Consider the following 22,611-nt stretch of genomic DNA (forward strand, 5'->3'; position numbering starts at 1 on the left):
TTTATTTTAGTCCTCACTCTTCTCTTATCCCCAACAGAATCTAAGGCGCTGGCCATCACCTCCAAGGCTCCACCAGCAAAAGATGGTGCCCCTCGGAGATCGTTGAATTTGGAGGACTACAAAAAGAGGCGGGGGCTTATTTGAGCATGCCCACTCTGCTGCTTCTGATCCTGCATGCTCCATGATGATGTCCTACCTTTTCTTCCTCCCTTTTCAGTTCTCCCTTCTGGGTTGGAGCAGCAATGGAGCTGGGAAGAGACTCTTTAAAACTGCCAGTCATCTGTAACATAAACCATTCAACTATTTACTGTATAGACCTCCCTTCTTGCCCTTTCCTCCTGCCCCCTCACAAATGTGGATCTGTGCTATTTGGGGTCTTCCCATTTCTTTTAGTTTGAGTTTTGTTTTTTTATTTTGTTGATGCAGCTCGTTGGTCTACTCTGTGTTCAGTATTAGCCTGAGGTCTGGATTTCCGTAGGAATCTCTTGGTGGTCGCAGAATCAGCACTTGGTGATCTCCCCTTACATACCACCACAGGCACAGTGAATAAACATTGGCGCAAGACCTTTGTGGCTGGAAGGTCATCTGCACTTTCTTCCTCCTCTTCTTCCTCCTTCATCCTAGCTTTGGAGAAGGGAATCTTCAAAAACTGGCTTAGGTTCAAAGTGTAAATTTTTTTGGGAGGGTTGTGTGACTTTTTTTCAGGTGTTTTTTATCATTTTTAAGCTGCAGTACTATTTGTATCCGTCTGTCACAGTTTACGGCTGTTTTGAATTTCTACCAGCTGTACTTGAGCATCTGAAATTGCAAGAAAGAAACTCATTAAATGTGATTCTTCTTACTAAAACGGCTTGGCTGATATAGCTGTTTAACTTCATGTTCCCTTTTTTACTTTCACTTAATTGATGAGAGAGAGGTACACAGCTCTTGATGTGGGACTTGTCATCTGTACCACATCTGGAGTCTCCAGCTTTAGCTGAGTGGAGTAGCTCTTTCTGGGATGCCCCTGGGGTGCTCATTGGTTGGGCTTTAGTTTCTTCTCCAAGCCTTCAATATTATGCATTTGTTAAGTCATCGTGTCTTCACTGGGCTCTAGCTCATGTTTGTTTCTTGCTTTGTGAACCATTTAAACCAGGCTTCTATGAAACAAACAAAAATTTAAAAAGTAAAATCACTTTGTGTGAAAGGGGAAGGACACAGTAGAAAGGTCAGTGGGTAATGTATGAGAGGTAGCTGATGTGCATTTTTCATATCTAAACTGGTACAAGTGGAGTGCAACACTAGCACGAGAATTGTATGGCTTTATGGAATATTTGACTGGACACAAAGTGACAGCTCAATTATCACTCAGGTGTTTTAAAAAAAATTAAAAAATAATAATAAAAAAAAAAGTGTAAATATAAGTGACATTTAAAAAGAGCTTTTCCAAACAAGATACAACTGAATATATGGAGCTAAGAACTAAATTAAAAGAGAATTAGAAGTCTAGAAGGTTAGAGGCCCTCGTTCAGGTAAGCGTGCAAGCACGTGTTTGTTCCTACTCAGGCCAGTACGAATATGCTAACTTAAGCACTGAACTGGATAGGAATGTTTCTGGGGGACCCCGAAGGAGGAAAATGCTGATGCTCTTTTTGTGTCAGAGCATTACTATTTTTCTGAAATCATACACTGGTTATGTCTGAACCTGTGTTTGATACTTTCTTGTTGGATTCTTAATGAAACTTTAATCTAGTTCTTATTTAACTTTCTCTTATTCCTTTTTTAACAGTAGCTTTAAAGAAACATCATGTAATTGTGTGCAGATTGATACTATGAACTGTGTATAAAAAGAAAATCGACCTATGAAGCAGCTATAATCTACCATGTAAACAAATTTGGGATATTTCAGTACTTATTTACTGAATAGTCCATAGTTCCAGCACACATGGATTATTCTGTAAATATGTAATCATAGACTGCTTTATTTGACGGCCTTTTTTAGCAGCTTCTCTGGAGTTGTTGTAGGCTCTCACGTATATGTACTTTTAACTTTTTTAGGAGTGGATTTATGGAATCCATGGAATACCGTGATAACTTCATAGGAGACATTGTGATTCACTGTGTAGATATGCATTTGACATGATTTCATTTTCTCAACAGTTTCAATGATGTTAAAGATTTGTAATAAAAAAAAAAATCAAAACTTATTTTGCAATAGCCAGTTTTCAAAATAATCACTCTCCAATGCTTTGCAGAAATAATTGCAAAATCAAGCAACTCAGAAATTGGTTTTCCCATGGCAATGCCTCAGAGCTCTGGGGTGCAGTGAACAGTGGTCTCTGAAGGTAATGTTAACTCAGATTCAGTATTTTTAATATGCTTGCCCTTGATGCATTGGTATTAGTGAACTTCTACGTTTGGTAACACAAAAGTAGTCTGTACTGCTGTCAAAAATATCACTGAGACCCGACCTGTACAGTGTTGCGAGAAACTTTTAGTGGAGACAAAACAGGAGATGTAGGGAGTTAAGAATGCAGAAATGAATGATGGGCTATGTCCTATTTATCTGCAACTATCAAACTGCCACTTACCCTCTCAAAGTCTCTGGATGCTGCTGAAATGCTGTTTTTGAGAGAAGCAACAGTCAGCAAAGTATCATGCAACTCTCTTATATTGAGGATAATACATCAAGAAAGTACTCTGAATAGTTACAGAACTGTGTATGAAAGTTGTAATCTTTTTTCCTTTAAGTGCATGTAAAGGTGAGTGACTACACCTCCCGCTCATTAGGGAGAGATTTGTTTGCTTTGTTTCATTGGTGTCCTAGCATAGTTCATTACAATTGTACAGACTTCTATAAATAAACTTGGTTTGTTGGTTTAATAAGGTTGATTATGTTTATCCCTTGATCGGAGGTGCTAAGAGCTTCCTGTTTGTGGAAGTTTGATTTTTTTCAGAAACAAACACTTCACTGGAAATTTAAGAAATAAAATACTAACACTGTAAAATAACTAATGAAAAACAAGGCCTTTTGCAAGAGAGGCTGTTTACTCCTGGATCTCCCTGATGACTGGAGTTGCTCCTTACCACTAGAATCAAACGGAGCCCGTTGGAAGGTCAGTTCACTTGCATTTCTGCTGCATCTTGTTAAATATACAAACTTTGCTTGTCTTGTAGAAATCCAAGCTATTCCTGTAATCAAAGCTGCTAAAGCATGTAACTGAGCTTAGAAAAGCTACTGATTGAGATGGAGTGAGGCTATACTCAGGACTGTAACGGAGACTTGATTAGCTAAGTGTTCCTTTGATGTACTTGAACAAAATGCATTTTGAAGTTTTCCTCCTCGTGAGCTTTTTTTAAAATGAGTATGCTTTTAAGCTGCCATGCCAGGTCACAGATTTTAAAGAAATCTTGGCATAAACAGTCTTGCAGGTGGGTTGTTAATTTTTAACTGGCTTTGGGAGGAATAGTCCCTCAAAGGAAAATATGGGATGTGCTCTTATCCCTCAAAGGAAAAGGAATTAAATTTCTGTGAGGAGAAACTGCTTTAGCAGAAGGTGAGAACTGAAAATTAGGGGCTTACAGAATACTTCACTAGTTTTACGTACTGGGGAATAAACAGACATGTAGAGGTCATCTTGGATTTTGGCTTTTTGCCTTTTGGTTTATTGGTAAGCCTCTGTCAGCTTTTTCTACAGAAAACAAAGGATGGATAGGGTATTTAACTTACATTGCAGGTGTAGTTTTAACAACTGGCAACGTTACTTGTTTCAGATGATATTCGTAAGTACAACCTAATGCTAAGTAATGCACACAGAAGCAAAGAATACAAGTTATTTTCTGTCACGAGGCTGTAGTCATATAATGACCAGAATATGAGAGGTCTGCCTTTGCAGACAATGTAAGTAAGATTATTGTGACTTGTTCTATGGTGCAAGTTGCAGTAAAGAAATCCTAAGATGTTCATTTAAGAGTGCAGGAGGGAAAGGGGGATTTCAACAGCTGTAAAACATGCCCCAAAATCAAACAGATAAAGCTTTATCTGAAATCCCTGATTATTGTGACTGTGTTTAATGAAAGGACCGTTATTGAATCATTTGTTTGCTCTCCTTCATGACTGCAGATAAATGTGTAATTTCCATATGCCCCAAATGGGGACAAAAGTGTATTGGACTCCAGTGCAGCAGCATAAATATCAACTTCATCACTTCTTTGTAATTCTTGGTGGCAGGTCTGCCAACAGGTAATTCACTAGCATAATTTATCAAAGTGAAATTGCTGTATAAAAATAATAATAATAAAAAAATCAGCTCCTAAAACCAGATGCATGGCTATCAGTTTTTAGGCCTTCCACTGGAAGCTGTAGTGGAGGAGTAGAAGCTGTTGGGAAGCAGCAGCCTGAATGTGAATGACTCGGCAGCTCACATGTGGGCACTGCTCGAAGGTGGCAGTTCATCCTCAGCTCCTTACCTATCCCAGGTATTTCTCATTTTATTCAAGCAACAACTGATTTATTTTGATGTTTGGTAGTATGACAGAACACAAATGTTGCTCGCATCCCAACTATGCTTTGGAACATCATGATAGAAAATAAGATCTTATCCCAAGAGTGTCCCTAATGCAGTGATTACTTTGGCTGCAGTTAGCCCAAATACATGCTCAGCAGTTGGTGTAACACTGTAGACTCCCCTTGATTTGGGGGAAAAATGACCTCTGTGACTAGAAAAGTAGCTTGTATGTAACATAAGCACTAAAAAAGCAAAAAGTTTTATTTCTTTGGCCTTGAAGGCATACCAGTCATGAAAAACAGTAGATATTTGTGTAATGAGGTTCTACACCACGAAGTATTATAACAGGCTATAGAGGCAAATCTGTTTTTCCATTATCACGGCAAACTTGAAGATTTGAGTAAATGCATTCTTCCTCTGAGAAAGAATAAATGAAGTTCAAAAACAGCAATCATTTTCAGTTTTGTATCTGGATTAGTTGATCAATTCAGTTGCTTTTTTAATTTCCATGGCAAAGTTTCATCATATTTTGTGAAGTGATCAAAGATAAGAAGCTGAGGATAGTGAAGTAAATAGAGAGAATGGAGAATATTTTCATTTGCAGGTGACCTGAATTGCAAAGTCACAGTTCAAGACTGTCCCTTGGTGCCTATTTTGTGCTGTTTACTGGAAGCTGAGACTGAGGTCTCTGCAGACTGCCCCATGCCAAAATTTTGAATGGTGAGCAGAGACAGCCTGGGTGATTTCTCTGGTCCTGCTCTCTTCAGGAAGTGATTCATAGTGGGATCCACTGTTACCCAGCATAGAATGGGTCATAATGAACTTAGTGATGCTTGGTTGTTAACTATAAGTTATGACCTCAAATTTAGAGAGCATTTGCATTCTGAAGGCTGCTTATTGCCCCTTTGTTTTTTTCTGTTCCTCAACTTCCACCTTGAAACCAACTGTTTTATCACATCCAAAAAACTGGACTAAGGGGAGAGCCTGTCAGTAATGCAACTTTTCCAATGGTCCCCTTGTCCTGTATGTCCCTCTGTGCTGGGGCAGCGCTGGGCTCCATGAAAGCAATGTCTGTGGTGCAGGGAGCATCGATCCAGCAATACTGGGGCTGCAGTACCTGAGTCACAAGGAGAGTGACAAGCAGCGTCTCAAAGGCTGACCTGTAGAAACCTGGGAACTGTTCTTCTCTAGCTCCCTTGACTTGTTTTTCCAGTCACCTGAGTTCAGGAGGATGAGGAGTCAACTTTTGCTACTGAATATGCTGAACAACTCCCTCAGCTTAGTGGTGGTTTCTAAGCACCCCTCTCCAACTGCCTTCACAAGCTTTTTGGCACTGGTTTGTACAGTGTGCACAGCTGTACCTGATTAGATGCTGGAAAAAATGGGCTTGGATTTTCCTATTGCCTTTCGTTTCTTTATAAAACTATATGCATATTTTTGCTCTTAACTTATTACTGTAGCTGAAAATTAATCCTGGGAAAAAACCAACATGGTATTGTAGAAAATCATTCAGTATTAAAAAGAATCGATTTGTCAAGCTGAACCTGACAAATCAGAGGCAAAGCACCGCTCAGCCATGTCAGGTAGCCTTGGTAACCATCCACCTGGGCAACCACACACAAAAATGTCACTTTGAGGAGCCTGTGGGGCTTTGCAAATCTTTTTTTTTTTTTTTTTAAATGAGTAATAAATGGCTACAGCATGCACATCATCCAGGAAATCAACCACATCGCAAGCCTGTAGGTTCTTCAATAAAACAATTCACATAAAGTTGATGAAAATGTCTTAGTGTACTTGTGTCTATAAATGGAAGACAATGAAGGCTCAGTATTTAGAACATCGAGTGGCTCTGGTCCAAAAGTTCTGTGGCTGAAACTACTGCTCAAAAAATTTGAGACAATAGAGTAGGTATTAGTAAAGAGGAAACAAACATGTACAAAAACAGAATCAAGGGAGGACTACTTTTTTGAAAGTGAAATGAGCCACATGATTTGACCAATCTCCTTTAAATGGATTAGCTCTTGGGTTATTGTTATAAGGCAAGGTGCTTTAATGCTGACAGAGGACAGTGAATGGTCAGCTTTTGAGGGGATTTCTCTTGGTGTGGGAGGACTAAGACTGCAGTCTCTGGACGTGAGTGAAATCGTTCCATTTGCTTGCTTGGTTGTGGAAGGATCTGTTGGCTTTCTTGCTGAGTGAATTAGACTGACGCTCTAGCTTACAACCAAAGAAATGTTTAGATGTTTTATTTTTGTCTCTGTCTCGATCCTAGGCTTTACCTTCATAGATGTGAACAGACCTAAGAAAAAAACGTAATTTAATCAAATAGCCACTTCTTACATTATCAAGAAGAAAAAGAGTAGGAATGCTTATTTGTTATTGTACAACACTTACCAAAATCTAAAGATGAAATTTTTGTTTCTGGGCAATAGCGGATTGTGAAGGGAGAATGCTCTCTGCTATAGAGAGCACTGCGTTCAGTTTCCACAAATTAAGCATGGAGAATCTTGAAGCTGTTAATCAGTCTGGAGGGTCAGAAGTTTTGCAGAATATTCTTTCTGCAATCGATCCTTGTAAGGATCTCTCTGAAAAAGTAAAGAATTCCTGCAAGGGACAGACATACAGCCATCATAAACGTCTCACCAGGCTGTAAGAGACTGATTTTTCTTTTCTATCAAGGGGCTGGATATTTCACAGGAAAATTTTGTGGTGAGGGAGAAATAGAGTAGGTTTTCTAATAGATTACCAACAGGAGGGACTTAAAATCCTGCAAATCAGTCAAGTGGAGAAAGAGAGATGCCAGATGGGGAAGGGCTCCCACAAGAAGGCAGTTACTGTCAGAAGTTTTGCCAGGGAATATTCCATCACTTTTTTTCTAGTGAGAAATAGCATTCCTCTTCTAGGTGGGGAAGGGCAGCAGAGCCACGATGCTGAGTCTAATCAAATATCCCTTTAGGCCGTTATCCTGTCTAGGGCAGTGTTATAAGAAATAGGGCACGGAGTTCTCTTTCCCCCTTAATATCTTACTCCAGCTTCTCAACATCCGCAGTTCAGGGGCATCCGGAACAAGAGGTGGTTTTGAAATGGTTTACACTTAATCCCTAATGGACCAAGCTTTTCTGGGTTTGTTCAGTCTCTTTTGGAACCAATATAAGAGCAAGTGACACAAACAACTGCAGTTTTCCAAGTGGGTAGAAGCCAAGAGATGAGAGAGGAGCACTCTAAGACTCACCAGTAAGAGCCTATGGGAGGAGGAGCGAAGTGCAACAACAAACTGTGATGGTCTTCATTGCATCCAACATTTGCAGAGGAATTGTGGGATGGGTTTGTAGACTTTAAAGAACCTGACTTGTTGCTAAAGATCTTGATGTTCTCTTTCTTTTGCCATGCAATAAATGCCTGAAGAGGAACTAAGAGGAACAAAGTTTCTGATAACTGGGGGAAATGGAAGTTCAAGTATTTCTCAGTTTGGGTAGCCCAGGTATGTTTCTGGTGAGCAGATGACAGTGATAGTTTTCAAAGTCTCCACTTCTTATTGGGAACAAGACAGCAAACTGCAATGTGAGCAGCGTACGGGCTGAGCACCTGCCTGGCCATCAACCTCAGCCTGGCTGCTTTAAGCTTAGCTGGCTGCTGGCCTGAGCTGCTTGCAGAGGTGTGAGCAGAACCAGTGCGGGGCTTTTGCTGATGTGGGAGAACGAGCACCATTCCTCTGGCAGGTAGTTGTGTTCACCAGCTCCTGTGCTGCCGGGCTGGCTGAACTGTGCTGTCTTGAGAAAAGATTGTGGGGAAATGGTTAGAGAGCCTGTCATGCTGTCTGTGTGACACTGCCAGTTTCTTTAAGACAGTTCTGTTGGGGATGTGTCATAAAATCTCATTTCTTGCAGTCAAGCTGATAATGTATGATCCCTTTTTTGTTTTGATTCCTTTTTTCTGGCATATACTTTTCTAAGCACATCGAATGTGGGCTATATGCCTTTACTTTCAAGGCTCTCTGCCACTTATCCCCACCCTACTAATCATCTCTCATTAATGAGATGCTGACTCCTGCATCTAATCTATGGCCGGTTTAAATGTCTTTCAGACAAGCTCCTTCATGCTTTCTGCCCTGCTGCTTCTCAGGTTTCAGTGGAGCTTTGTGCAAACTCTCTCAAGGGTTCTGAAATCACCCTTTGGTTTCTTCTGCTGAGCTCGACTGCATCTTCATGCCCAGGGGCCTCAGTCCCATACCCTGCCACCTCCAGCCAAGATCTCTTCTGTTCACCTTCCAGCCTGTTGGGCCCAGCTTTCTGCCCTGCTCCACCCTGGGCAGAGCAGCTCAGTGCAGGGGCTGCAGCCATCCAGAGGAAGCAAGCAGCAGTGATTTTCCACGGTGTTCTCAAGCCTGCATTCAGCAGTGGCACTACCTGCAGAGTCAGCCCAGGCTCCTGCAGCCTTGTGTTTTACAGGCAAACCAAGTGTCAGGTTTTGATTATGTTTTCATGGTTAAGCACACTGTGTTCCATTAAAACTGGAATTTTCCTGTGAAGTTTTCTTTTTTCTTGTTTTCAAGTATTGCTGTTTCCTTGCAGCGCTACTACAGTGCATGAAGGCCAGCTTCAACTATATCTTGCCTGTGTGGAATAACTAGTATGGAGAAACCTTCAGTATTTGTTCTTTATCCTCGTTCTCTATTTGCTTTTCACTATCAGTGTTTATAAATCAAAATACAATAATATAATTAAAATGTGTAATAACTTGGTTTTAGTAGAACTATTTTAGTGATAGACACAGATGTTGTGGGCACAGTGTCAGAAATTGCAGTGCTATGGATTGTCTATCGGAAAGATATAAAAAAAAAATAATACTGGCTTTAAATATTTACTTGTCCTAGGATATAGATTTATGGTTTCTTAAGGTGATATCATAACTTTTTGTCTATGGTAATAAAAAGAGTAACCATTAAGTTATTTCAGGTTGATTTGTTCTCATAAAACAGCACTACGAGCTCACCTCCTGGGAGCCATGTGGCTGTGCAGGCTGGAGAAGCATCTTTCTGCTCCACCAAAAGTGCTTGAGCAGGACCTTTCTGAATCGTGTAGGAAAAGATCAAGCCCTTTCCCTCCTGAGCTACAACAGGGTTTTCTGAACAATTCTACCAAAGTGCTATTTCCTGGACATCCCCTTGAGCAGCTGGTCTCAGCTTACAAAGATGAGCTTCTGAACCCTGCAATATTCCTATGGGCCTGTGCTGGCAAATGAGAGCAAGGCTGTGGCTGAGGGGAAAAAAACAATGTACTATGATGTGAATGCCAGGAATCTGCTGATTTCAGGATGACTCTATGCCCATACTGTTCAGCTGTTAGAAACTGATGTCCCCATTCCATGATCACTGTAATATTCACTATGCTAACTGAGGCAAGTAGGAGGCCTTGGGGCAAGATGCCAAAAGTGTGCTTCAGGCAGTCTAGGCCAAGTTTAAGGGGTTCCTCTCAGAGGAGAGAACGGAGGATTGTTATTCCCCATCACAGAGCACCATAGGCAACTGTGTTCTGCACAAATGCAGCAGGGTAAGAAAATGTTCATGAGTGGCACTTATTTATTGAACTATTTTTATTTAACTCTATGCATCACATATTCTCTTTTCAGTCTCTTCTGGGTAACTAGATGATTAATTGTAGCATTTTTTCCTAAAATCTCAGGATGCTTTAAAACCAGAAATAAGAAAAATATAAGAAAAATGTCAGGATCTCATTAGCGTAGGAACTGGTGGTATAAATTGGAAACATTTCCTTTTGTTCACATCACCCTAGGCCCCTTCCTGTGAGCACTATCACTCCTTCACTGGGCTGCTGGTAAAACTCCTCATCATAATGTGCATAACTTTCTGTGCCATCTTCTCAAATATCTTTCCTGCAGAATTGCTTGAGCCTCCTGGGAGAAGAAGAAAAATGTTATATCATATGAATGTACGATCAGGACAGAAAATTCTGTTCTCTCCTAGACTATTTATACTTACTGGAGTTTGTTTCTTCTCATGCTCTACAGGAAAGACTGCACAATGTGTGCAATGGTGCTATGTAAAGGTAGCTAAGAGGGATTGTCTCTTATCTTTGACACAAATGTTACAAAAGTCTATTCCAAAAACCTGAACAACACAATCCTCTTTCAGTAAAGAGAAATGGTTTGGTATGTTCACATATTTATTAATATTTCCCAATAAACTAAAAGGTCATAGAGTTCTCAAGTAGTCAAACAATGGTGTACCTCAATGGTGATTTCATCATCTCTCTTTCTTCAAGTTTGAACATGCTTTCAGCTTATCCTTCTGGTCTAAATGAAGACATTAAATGCATTAGTGTTAGGACTGAATATTTTTGAGATGCACAATTTGAATTTCATGGGAAATAGTAAAAGGAATAAATAAAGCTGTTCTGTTCTCTACAGTGAATCTATCCTTTTGGATTCAAAAAGAGCCTGTTGTCCAGGTTTATGATAATAAATTTAAACTGGATAATAATTTAATCCAGAAAGAAGGAAAATGGCGTTACAGAAAGATTTAAATTTCACTGAGGAGGAACTGAAATGGTACAATAGCCTGGTTTGCCAATGTTATAATCCGCAATAAACTAGTCTGTGTTTACTCTGGGCAAACGCTGCTGGTAAGCAGTTTCTGTCCTGCAGCCTTGCGAGTCCTTTGTCTATTCAAGGAGCGTGTCCCATGCTCCGCAGCTTGCTTCATCACCCAGCACTGTTGTCTTGTGGCTGGGCCTTTTAACCAGCCCCACCACTGAGAAACCGGGGAAAGATGCAGAGATGGGGGGCCAGGGCTCCCCTCACTTACTAGAAGCAGAGTTTGGTTTCTGACTTTGGTTTAGGTTCAACCTCTAAAGCAGCTCTTAAAAAAGTTGCTGTATCAGAGGCAAGATATTTGTCGAAACCTACAAGCTAAGTTGAGAAAAGTCAATCAGGTGTCAAAGAATATTGTATTTCCAGAAGGAAAGAAATATAGGTACAGCCTTTAAAAATAAAAAATGAATAAAAAGATGTTGGAGGAGGGTATCTAATCCAAGAGCATTTTGCAAATGGATGTGGACATCTAAAACTGAGGAAAATATGCATGCATATTACACTTAAAAAAAAAAAAAAAAGACACAAACGTACAATGAAACTGCATCAGGATGCAAAATAAAACCATTGAGGCACCATGTCTTGGAAGGGAGAAAGCCTATGTTATCCTGGATGGTATTAAACAGCAGAATCAAAACAATGAGAGTGGACAGAGGAGAATAGAAGTTAAAGGACGTTAAAGGAAGTTAAAAGACACTAAGTACATACATTTTGTACAACACAGAAGTTATTTTGAAGACAGGGAGAGCTGTTTCAGGGAGTTAGAACATCTGCTTATTGGTTGAAATCTTGACATGCATTTATCAGGTGGTGAGGCATAAAGTTCATGTGTGCTAATTAAAACAAATGAGGATAGAAAAATTTACTGCTCTTAAACACAGTTCAGAACGTAATGCAGGGAAACCGTTGCCCATGCATAAGTAATTTAGATAGAAAGGTAAAATAAAATAGAGTAAATAAATAGCTTCTGATTGTTCTAGAGATTAAAGATTGTTCTGTGCTTATAAACATGGCAGGGCGTGTCAGGAGGATGGGTAGGTAGACAGGAGTTCACAGGTGTGCTGAACAAATATTTTAAAGGTGTGAGAAGGAAATTGCTTGATATAAGATACAGTTACACTGCAAAAAAAAAAAAAAAATTCTACAAATGTAAACCAGCATCTTTACTGCTTCAGCAAAAACTTAGAGAGGAATTTGCTAAATAGAACATTAAAGAAAAGCCTACTAAGTGGCTGAATTCTGTAGTAATTATGGAAAATGAAGGTGTAAAGGTTTGCTTAGCTTTAGCTTCAATGAAAAAAGCCATATAAAAATGGCTCAAATTGTAAACTATTGGCTTCAAATGAAGGTAGATGTAGAAGTATATCAAAGAATGTGTAACAAAAAAAAATCAGAAATGCCAAAGAAATGTTTGCCATGACAGTTGTGGAAATTTAAGATCTGCAATTTAAAATGGCCTAGATTTTCTTGCATGTGCCTGAAAGAAATTCTGTACCAGTCTGGATTGTTTTCTTTGGACATAATTCAGAGTTCAAGTACTAAATCTGTAATCTTATTAAAAAAAAATTATAGCTGGTATGTGGCATGCTAAATGTGTTAACAGCCTACCAGTTGTAACCAGTAAAGAGTGGGTTCCCCATTTCATTTGTAAGTTCAATGTTTTGCAAAAGGATATGACTATATGTATTTTCTATAGAGTATAGAGTATCCACAGTCAAATAGTCTTGGGGAATAAAGAACAAACATTTTAAAAGACTAGAGAGTTAAGCCCAAACTGTTAACTGGCATAGCTAAAAATCTTTGAAACTAGGGAGCTTTTAGTAGAAAGCTGAGAACTGAGCTTCTTTACATTAATATAGGCAGTATTAAAAATGTGAGTATTGTGATCTGTTACATACACAAGGGAAGAATAAAACTGAAAATATTCTAGGAAAAAAGGAGACCTGAGACAGTGCAACAGCAAATAAGGTAGAAAAAGACTAGGCTTTCTGTATTTTCATTGAGGTCCTACAAGATGGTTGTTTAATGTGGTCAGGTATATAAAAGGAATAGCTAATATTTCCATTCCTGCATAAAAATGAGAAAAGAAAAAAAGAACTAGTTATTTCCAATTAAAACACAACATAGGCTGTTAAAATTTGAGAGTATTGGTAGGTAACTGTGAGCCAAAGACTGAAGAGAGTAAACTTTAGGAGCTGTTTTGGAGTCATGAAATGAAAAGACAACTCAGAGAAACTTTGAGGATGAGTGGTATATGCCTTATGTGACCTTTTTTTTTTTATTATTTAAGGCAGAGATGTAAATATAATTTTCCCTTTCTGAAACTGATGTGAGCAATCCAAATCAGCTGTTGATGTGGGGCAGTATTAGATACACAGGATTTCTGTCACTACTTCATTCCAACCTGAGCTCCTCTTTTACAGTCTCTTAACTTTGTTAAAAATCACTTTCCTTACTAGTTTTAGGTTCAGAGTGCAGAGGTTTCAGTGTGATAGATAAGAGGTTGCTATGTTGTATACAGAAAGTAAATTAAGGAAGACCGTCCGGAGTTTAAAATTAGACCATGTTTGTCTAATTATATTACCCAGTTACTCGTGGATTGATCGTAGCAGCTTGGTACGTGCATTATTTCTGGCTTAGTTATTCACACTGTCCTTTTTTTCAGTAGAATAGTGGGAGTGAGGCATTGAACAAATAAGACAAGGAAGAAAAAAAAGATTTTAAACTTGAATTGCTAACTGAACGTTTCAGAGGATTAACTAAAGGTCTGTTAGAAGCTGAATGAAAAGAAAACATGCAGTTATGGCACAGTGGCATGATTATTTCCATTCACTGTTTATCTTTCTTCAGCAAATGAGATTAAAAATACAATGGTAGATATGAAAATTTGTTGAGAACGTTGCTTTTCAAAAATGATTAACTCCAAGCACACAAGAAAAACAGAGCTGTTGGGCATTTCATTGGAAACCAACGCCTTGTTATCTCATCCATATAATAGTTTAGCACTGCAAGGGAGATGGGTGCATGAGGTGAACATGGTGTGAAGACTGTTGCAGCCCCAGAGAATTTGCATTAACTGAGGTTTAAGTGGGAGAAATGTTCAGCTCTGATACAGATATGGGCTCTCCAGTGCCTGGACATCAGGGTATTCTCATAAAAGGAGGCCGCTCCATCACCCATCCTTTTTTTTTTCCTAGCGTAGACAGAAACAAAGAAGCATGTGGAAAAATAATGTATACTGGCAGGCTTGTACTAGGTGAAGTTGATTATTACCATCTAGTTGATAATTACCATCTAAGCTGTAAATCTATCTGGTGATAGAGGCCCTGATAAAAAAAACAAAAAACAAAAAACAAAAAACAAAACAACAACAACAACAAAAAAAAAACCCACGCACTTAGAGGATGAAGAAAATACCATTCCTGGAGCAATGTTGTGCCTAGAGCACAAAGACTCACTGAAGGGCTGGTACCTTATGGATGCTTCAGTTACAAGAACAGATGTAGAGGAATTACATTAGGGGAAGTAGGATGGCCAGAAGCAGGGTTTGGGAGCTGCTGGCTTTCCCCAGCGCTCATCCAGTCTCCCTCACAGCCATAGATGTGAAGAAGCTGCAGCTCCTCAGGGGAGAGCGGGAACCTACCCGCTGCCAACACCAACTGGCCTGAGTGAAAGGATCGATTTTAAAGAACTTTACTGAAAATTGTTTTTTTCACAAAGTGCAGCAAGCAATTTAAAAGATATTAAGGAAGACTGGCAGCTGGCCATATCTCAGGTCCGTAGCTTGCTGTAAACACCAGCTGAGCGCTTGCTATGGACCAGGAGTGCTAGGCCTGAGGGCAGCACCGAGCCCTGGCAAGCCTCACCTGGGGCCTCCCCACAGCCATGGGCCCAAGGCCTCTGTTTAAGCTCAGCCCAGGGCCCTCAGTCACTGCTTGGGCTGTATCGTGCTGGAGGGCTGCTGGCCCCTGGCTCAGCTGTGCCTCTGGTGCCTCTTGCTCGGGACCTCAGGACGCATCCCCATGTGGCCTGTCCCTATGGCTCTGACTGGAGCTGGCCACAGCCCCAGCCTTAGCCCTGTGCCGTGAGTTGTCTTTCTGGCCTGGCCTGCCCCAGCACCGTGATGCTGGGCCTGTTTGGCCTGGGCTTGTGGTGGGACATGGCCTCCATGTCTGCCAGGGGGTGGATGGGCAGGCCCTGATGACCCATGGAGCCCCTGATGGTCTGGAGGTGAGAGCTTCTCTGCAAACACAGGCTTCATGCCAGAAACGCTGGCCTGAGGAGAGGTTGCAGTTTTATTATCTAATCACCAGTGCAAAGATGTGCGGCTGTGAATAAGTAAGGGGGTGAGTAGTTGTATTTAATTGGTTCCTTGTTTCTAAGCAAGACAGATGAAAACTTTGCCTCATATTTGTTTGTGGTCACTTGAACCACCTAACTCATGTCTGGGGTGATTGCTTGCAATTCTTAAATCCCTTTCCCACATAGCTTATGCTAAAAACCTTGATTTGTAAATTCTTATATATTCTGTACTTTTAAAATATGTTTTTCTTCTGCTTTGGTGGTTCCTTGAACATTAGAGTGCTTTATCTGTAATTCTTCTTCTGTTTTGTTCTATTAAAACATATCCTTTTCTTCCCCAAACAGAATCCAATATGTTCTAGATTAATAAGGGAAGGTTTAAATCTAACACTGCAGAATCTGTAAAAATTCCTGTCCTTGGTTGTCTTATACTAGAAGATCCAGCTCACCTTATTTATAGAAATGCCTGGCAAAATGACTGTCTGACATCAGCGATCAGTAGAAAGCCTCACTGAAGTGTGACAACTGCTTCTCTAATTCACTGCCTTTTTAATAATAGAGTGCAGAACTTGCCAAGATCAGCGAAACACTCAGCAGAAGTCCCATTAGTCAGTTCTGACCCACCTTCATGGAGAAATTCAGATGATTTAGTTACACTACAAAACTTTAAAGACATTATACTGGCTTTCTTGACTACACATAATTTTAGATTTTATAGGATAGCTAAGCCAGGAGAAACCCAGATACTACAGCTTTTGAGCACATCAAATTCAGGAATGATCCTCCCCCCTCTCCCTCTTTTTTTTGTTGTTACAGACAGATGCCAGCGTTGAAAGTTATGTAGGAGGGAGAAAAATTGGCAGAAAACGTAGATATGCAAATTGTCTAATTCTGTGCGTAAAGATATCTGTCATGCATTCCTGAATAAATGAAAACTAAGATAATTTTCCATTTCACAGCTAACCTCTTTTTGGTAGGCACCTCCAGTGTTGTACTACTTTAGGATTTTCCTTAAGTGTGGGGGACCTATGTTTAGGGAAGACTTTCTCATCTCTTCGCTTCTTTTTTTTTTGGCTGCCTTCACAAAACAATATTCAGCCAACTTCCTGCCAACAGAGTCTGAAATCTCTATCAGATGTGGTTTCTGTTTTTTTCTGGCTGAAAACTTCTTGGGTGTCTGGTATCTCTCTTAAGCAGAGTACAGGGATTAAAATCAGCAATGTTTAGCCTGACTTAGAATTACTGTCCTAGAGCCTCCTTAGTATTTAGGCATGCTTAAAAATATGTGGTGATTGCTCAGATCCTCCGTATTAGTTTGTTTCTATTAACCATATTGCTTCAAATTAGGGTAGTACAGAGACAGTGCTTAATATCAGATAAGGTGATGAGTATATTATATTGGAGTATGGGGCCCAACCCTCACCTTCTAGGACAGTCTTGAGAGCAAAATAAACATGTTTTCCTCCTCTAGAAGAACAACTGGGACTAGATCTTCAATTTTTCTGAGATTTCTGACAGGAAAGCCAAGACTACCTTCTTGTAAGGGTGCCTCAGGGTGCCTTTTTCACCAGGAGTACATATGGCAATAAAAATCCAGTTATCCATGTGTGCTTGCAGTAGTGATATCAAGGAAGAAAAACAAGATAAACCAGGATCTCTTCTTGCAGTAGTCACAAAGTCCTTTCTATCAGTGCTTGATGTTACGAGCCATGCGAGGACCAGTGAAATTCCTACTGGGTTATGTGTACCAGGCTGTATCAGGCACCCTGAGTTCAAATGCTTCTCAGCAGCGTAGGTGCAGCCTTGATCTTTTTTTTCCCCCAGTCCTCCAGACATTGTGAACATGAGTAAAATGATGAATTTCTAATGAATGCCCAACATTTTGTGCTTTAGGTGAGGAAATACTAGACTTTCGGAAAGTCATACTTGCATCTCAGTGTAACTGAGAGGTGTGTCTACAGAGCTGTTACTTTACCTTCTTATGTGGTGTTAATTATAGAGAAATCTGAGCAAAAATAGGGCACAGGAGGAAAGAACCAGCAGTTTTTTGAGACAAGGCTCTGTTCTTGTGAAGAAAAGGGAAACGATATTGAATCAAAATGACCGAAGCAGCACAGAGCTACGGTGCCCTGCTTGCTAGCAAAGAATTTTTAGCAGGCAGTTATATTAAGCACATAAGAAAAACATGCATACTTCTGATACTAATGGTGCTGCCTCCATAAGCCTTGAAATGATCATGCTAGCTAAAAGCTTCATCTTAGCTCTGTATTGTGTCCTAAAAGGACAATAGTTGATCTTTTAAAAAAAGGGCAAAAGAAATAGAACTGGTTCAAATGTTGCTTCCACACTATAGTCAGTGGCTAGGAACTTCTTAAGCTGAAGATGATGCCACTTGCTCCTTCAGAAGAAGAGACTTGTTTGTTGCTTCAGAGGAACAGCAGGTGACAGCCATGCTTTATTAGTTTCACTATGGGAAGGAAAGATTTATTTTTAAATACCTGAAATCACTACCATTTTCAGTTGTTTTCCGAAGTTTATTTGGGCATCTGCAAGGATGTTTTTCAGGCCATGATCTGATAGGAGTGTCTGGAAAAAACATAATACTTGCAGGGTACTTGCACTTGTTTGAGCTACGTCCCAGCTCCACTCTGCCCGTTAGGCAACCTTGTTAGAGGAGATATTTGATCTTTCTGTAGGCACAAGTGTCCTGTTTTATTTAATAGGATTTTACAAGTTCATTAATGTTTGTCGAGCATGTCAGTATGAAGTGATAAACAGTAGTAAAGGTTGTCCTAAGCAGTCATATACATTGAGTAGGTAAATTGTTGTTTAGTTAAGTACTTCAACAAATTCTGAAGACCTCAGATACAATCTTTCCAAGCTGTGGGCAAAAGCACATCCTATTTTGTGTTATTGGTGTAGGAAGATACTTTTTATTTATTTTCAGTCATATATTTTCTTTCTTTTTCCTTACTTACCCTCTTCTCCAATTTCTCAGACAATTGCTTATGTGTTATACCGCATGATACTGGTGCAAGTTCCCATTCTTCTGCAAAGGTTGAAGGCCTGTTTGTGGCAGCAGAAAAAAAAGACTACTGTTGTGAAACATGGGTGATAAAAAGGAAACGTTCTCTGCATCTTTGAAGGGGTTCCTGAGCTACCTCCCTCCTTTAACACGCTGATTTCCAGGCCAGCTCTGAGGTGACAGTTCAAAGTATATTAGCTCGTCTTCTCTTCGAAAGCAGCCTGCCAAGAGCACTCTCTGTCTCCTCAGAAAGCTCCCTCCTCAGACTGTTGCCAGCTCCCATCAGGACTACTGGCTGTGCATACCCAGCCCTTGATTTCACTGCTTCTCCTCACTATCACCAATGGGATGTGGCAAACCATTCTCCTGGTAATTAAGTTGGCTTAATCAGCTTCCTGGCACTCTTGGAGGTGCCGTGTGTGGGACCAAGGCAGCCCCTCTGTCAGGCTGCAGGTACTTGATGGCTATACTCTGTGGCACATTGGCTCACTCTTCTCAGGAGCAGGTGTAAGATGGTGAGGAAGGGCCACCCTCAATGTAAACACCAGCTGCAGAGTAGCCAAGGGACTCTATCTGGATATGGCAGGCTCGTTCAAGATGATCTGGGCTTCTCAGCACAGCCCATCAGGAAGTGTTTGTTTGGTAAAGTGCTAACGGGCCTCCGTAGTAAGCACTGTACGCTTTCAGTGCTGTTTAAGGCTATAAAACCGTGTCACTGGTGCTGCACAATGTACATGCAATTTGATTTAACTCATTGGTTTGTTCTCAGACGTACAACAACCAAAAACCACCCTTCTTTTCTCTTTTGGGACAGGTGGAGGTGGTCAGGAGTAAAGGCTTGGGTGACTATTACCAGAGATACTATTGCACTGCTTTCCTTGTGTATTAGGATTATTGGCAAGACTTCACTAGGCACAATGCCTTCCTGAACTTGCCTGAATCTAGTGAGTGTGCACTGATCCCTCCTCAATGGGATAACTGACTCTAAGAGTTGGGAAAAACTTCTCATTAGCAGTTTCCAAACCCTCTAGCTGACAGCCCCATCTCTGATTTCACTTCTGGTCTCACTGTCTATTTTCATTGAAGCTGACATTTCTACTAGGAGTGAAGCCTCATCTGCGACCATTCATGAGGCTTTAACTCATAATTTGGAACAATTGTTTAGGCTGAAACTTTATTACAATGAAACAGACTAAATAGCATTGTCTAATATTGCTTCACATCTTAGTATGCCTTGTTGATCATTCAACACAAATACGAACTTTGTTCTAAGATTTTATGACAGCAATGTTAAGCACACAGCTAATGCAAACGTAAATGTAGATCCTCAAAGATGAATTTTAATTGGCAGTTCTCTTCTTCCTATCTGTTGTTTTCCTGAAGAAAGACAGTGGTAAAGTGTATGCCTTCTAAGTCAGAATAGTCTAAAGTCCTATGTCCTATTCTCAGTAGCAGACAGTGATGCTGACATACTGGGATCACAGCCGGTATCTTGCGCGGTGGCTTGAAACACCCGTGTGCTGTAACACAGACTACGGAGTAGAAACGCCTGTGTCCAGAACAGTGTCCAAGGGCTTTTGTCTTCTTACCATTAATGCTTCTTAGTGCAGTGTTCCCACTGAGAAAGCACAAGCACTGTGAGCTGTATTGCCACTAGAAGAGAGGAGCAGCAGGAACAGGCAGGCAGCAGTTTCACACCTTGGTCTGCCCTTGTGGTGGGCGGTAGGCCAGGTACCCTCCTGCAGCACCTTCTAGCTGTCCTTAAGTTTGTAAGATCTTGGCCAGACAAAGCTGACCAGATCTGGTGTTGGTGATTTACCACTTCAAGTGGTGGGTTGGACTAGGTGATGTCCAGAGACCCCTTCTGACCAACTTTTCTGGATTTTTTCTGGTGACTGCATAGTCTTTGACTTACTGCCTATCAGCACAATGGCAGGATTTGAGCAGAGAATGCAATATTCCAAGTAAATCATACAGGCTATTGGAAAACTTTGATCTCAGTTTAGATAAAATGTTTGGATAGAGTTGGGACAAGGAGAAGTTTTATTTTCTTCAAATAAAAGAGGACTGGCTTTGTGGGTAAAGAGCTGTAGTGCTTGGGATCCAAGCACTGTTCACCTACACTACAATCATACTAATTAGGTGCTAATAAAAAATCACTCTATCTTATGACAACCACAATACTGATTACTGCATTTGTCACAGCCAGTAGAGCACTATCAGAAGCTTTCTGATATGCTTATAGTGACTGGTGCCAGCACTTTTTGCAGTTCAGCCACAGCTGGTGGAACTTCGAGTTCTCCTCCCCTCTCACTGCTGGCCAGCCAGTTCCAGAGCGGTCCAACTTACAGCAACGAGAGAAACCAAATTATAAACTAGTGCTTCACTACAATGAGCTTGGGCTGAGCTTTTTGTGGAATTCAAAGTGGTGGCTGCAAGGCAGGTACAGATTTATTTATTCCCAAGGCTTCTGTGGCATTCACATCTTGCATGTTTTGAATCTTCTGTCTTGTTAATGCATTCTCTTTACATGTTGTGTAGCACAAACTGGAGTATATTCATGTCCATAGAGTTGTGTGACGAGATAGTCCTCTTGGCATGCTGACGGGTGATGTCTGAAATAAATTTAATTTATTTCATTTATGACTTAATTGGGAAAAAGTTGGGGACAAAAATCAAAGATATATTTTCCTGAGAGATTAATGTGTGCCCGCCAGACTTCTGGAAGCACTCCTCTAGCAGTTGTTGGCCTCGAGGATGACAGGCATCCTTTCTGGCTGTCCCTGGCCACTGCTGCACACGTGGTGCAGCATTCACTGTCAGGGGTGAAGAAGCAGCAACCCTGGGGGTGCGAGCTCTCTGCAGCAGGGCAGAGCTTTGGTCTCTGTTGTAGGTTAGGGGGCAGAAGAGTTCTCCATGGGGATGTAACGAGGGTTCTCCAAACAGCTGTGCTGCAGCTATGTGGCTGCATAAGCTGAGGCTGAAAACAACATGGTCTGCAAATAGAGCAGACCTAAAATTGTAGAAGAACACGGCAGAAAGACATGCAGGTTGACTGCCAAGCTAGCTCCAGTAGACAACGGATCTGCAGCAAACTTGAGCAGAACAGTCTTTTGCTGGGCTTTACGAACCTCATCACTCCAAATTTATTTCTAATATTTAACTTTTTTCTCTCTGTAGTTCAGACCCATAATTTTGCCTTCTTTCCAAAGGTCAGTGATCTTTGCCTTGACTTGTGGAAGTGCTTTTTATAGCTCTAAAGAGGCTGCTTGTTTTTTCATCTCAGTCTTGTCTTTAAGCCAAACAACCATAATTTCTACAAGACTTCATCAAAGGGCCTTTAGATACTTTAAATCATTTGTAGTTCTCTTCTGACTTCTCTTTAGCGTGGTTTCTTTCTCAAAGTACTGTGTCCGATATTGAACAAACCATATCAGAACATCAGTAAATGCTGTCTTTTTGTTCAAAAACAGCTGAAGATTGTGTTTCTCAGAACTTTATAATTTTCAGCCACAATGATAATTATCAGCTTGTTGTCCCATGCATCCCAATCCATGAGCATGGTGCCAGGTTCTTGTTACTATAACACAGAACCATCCGTGTATGGCCTAGTAATTCAGTACTGTACTGAACCTCCGTCCTTGTTTGTTCGTGACCCAGATGTTGAACATAAAATTATTCCACAACTGAATATGGCTTCCTTGGCCTACCTAGACCAAGGATACTTGGTCTGGAAAAAAACATCAGTGTAACATCCAGCAAATGCACTGAGCAACAGTGATTATAAGATAAGGTTAATTTTGTAATTAGTAAGAACTGTTTAGACTGTGAAATTTTGGTGGAACTGACCATTATGTCAATAGCTTCTCCCTCTGTCCTTTTCCTACGGATAATGAGCCAGGTTATTAATTTATCTGAACAACAGAGAGAACACTTGTGCTAACATTGATACACTGAAACTGCTACTTGTTCATATGCTGCAAAATACACAATCCTAAGGACACTTGCTGTTCTTAGATTACACTTCCTTCCTTTACATGAAGCTTGTTCCTATTATAGTGTTATGGCTAAGATTTTATACGAATAGAATTCACATATATATTCCAATGAAGTTTACAGTTAGTAATGCCGTGTCTGTGAATGTCCTCTGGCATAAAAGCTATTCATTGTAAGTAGTGCAGACAGAAC

At 40.5% G+C, this 22,611-nt stretch overlaps 1 protein-coding gene across 1 annotated transcript in view; it reads left to right on the forward strand.

Moving 5' to 3' along the window:
* The window catches only part of RTF1 (RTF1 homolog, Paf1/RNA polymerase II complex component), a 31,137-nt gene extending 28,272 nt beyond the window's left edge, over positions 1-2,865 (forward strand). The window contains exon 18 of the mRNA XM_082762564.1: positions 38-2,865. Within this exon, the coding sequence (XP_082618690.1) occupies positions 38-144 (107 nt within the window). The 3' untranslated portion in view covers positions 145-2,865. The remainder of the gene's footprint in view (positions 1-37) is intronic.
* Positions 2,866-22,611: the final 19,746 nt, after the last annotated feature.

The sequence above is a fragment of the Aythya marila genome (genome assembly GCF_965140915.1).
Source record: "Aythya marila genome assembly, chromosome: 5".
Taxonomy (NCBI): Eukaryota; Metazoa; Chordata; class Aves; order Anseriformes; family Anatidae; genus Aythya; species Aythya marila.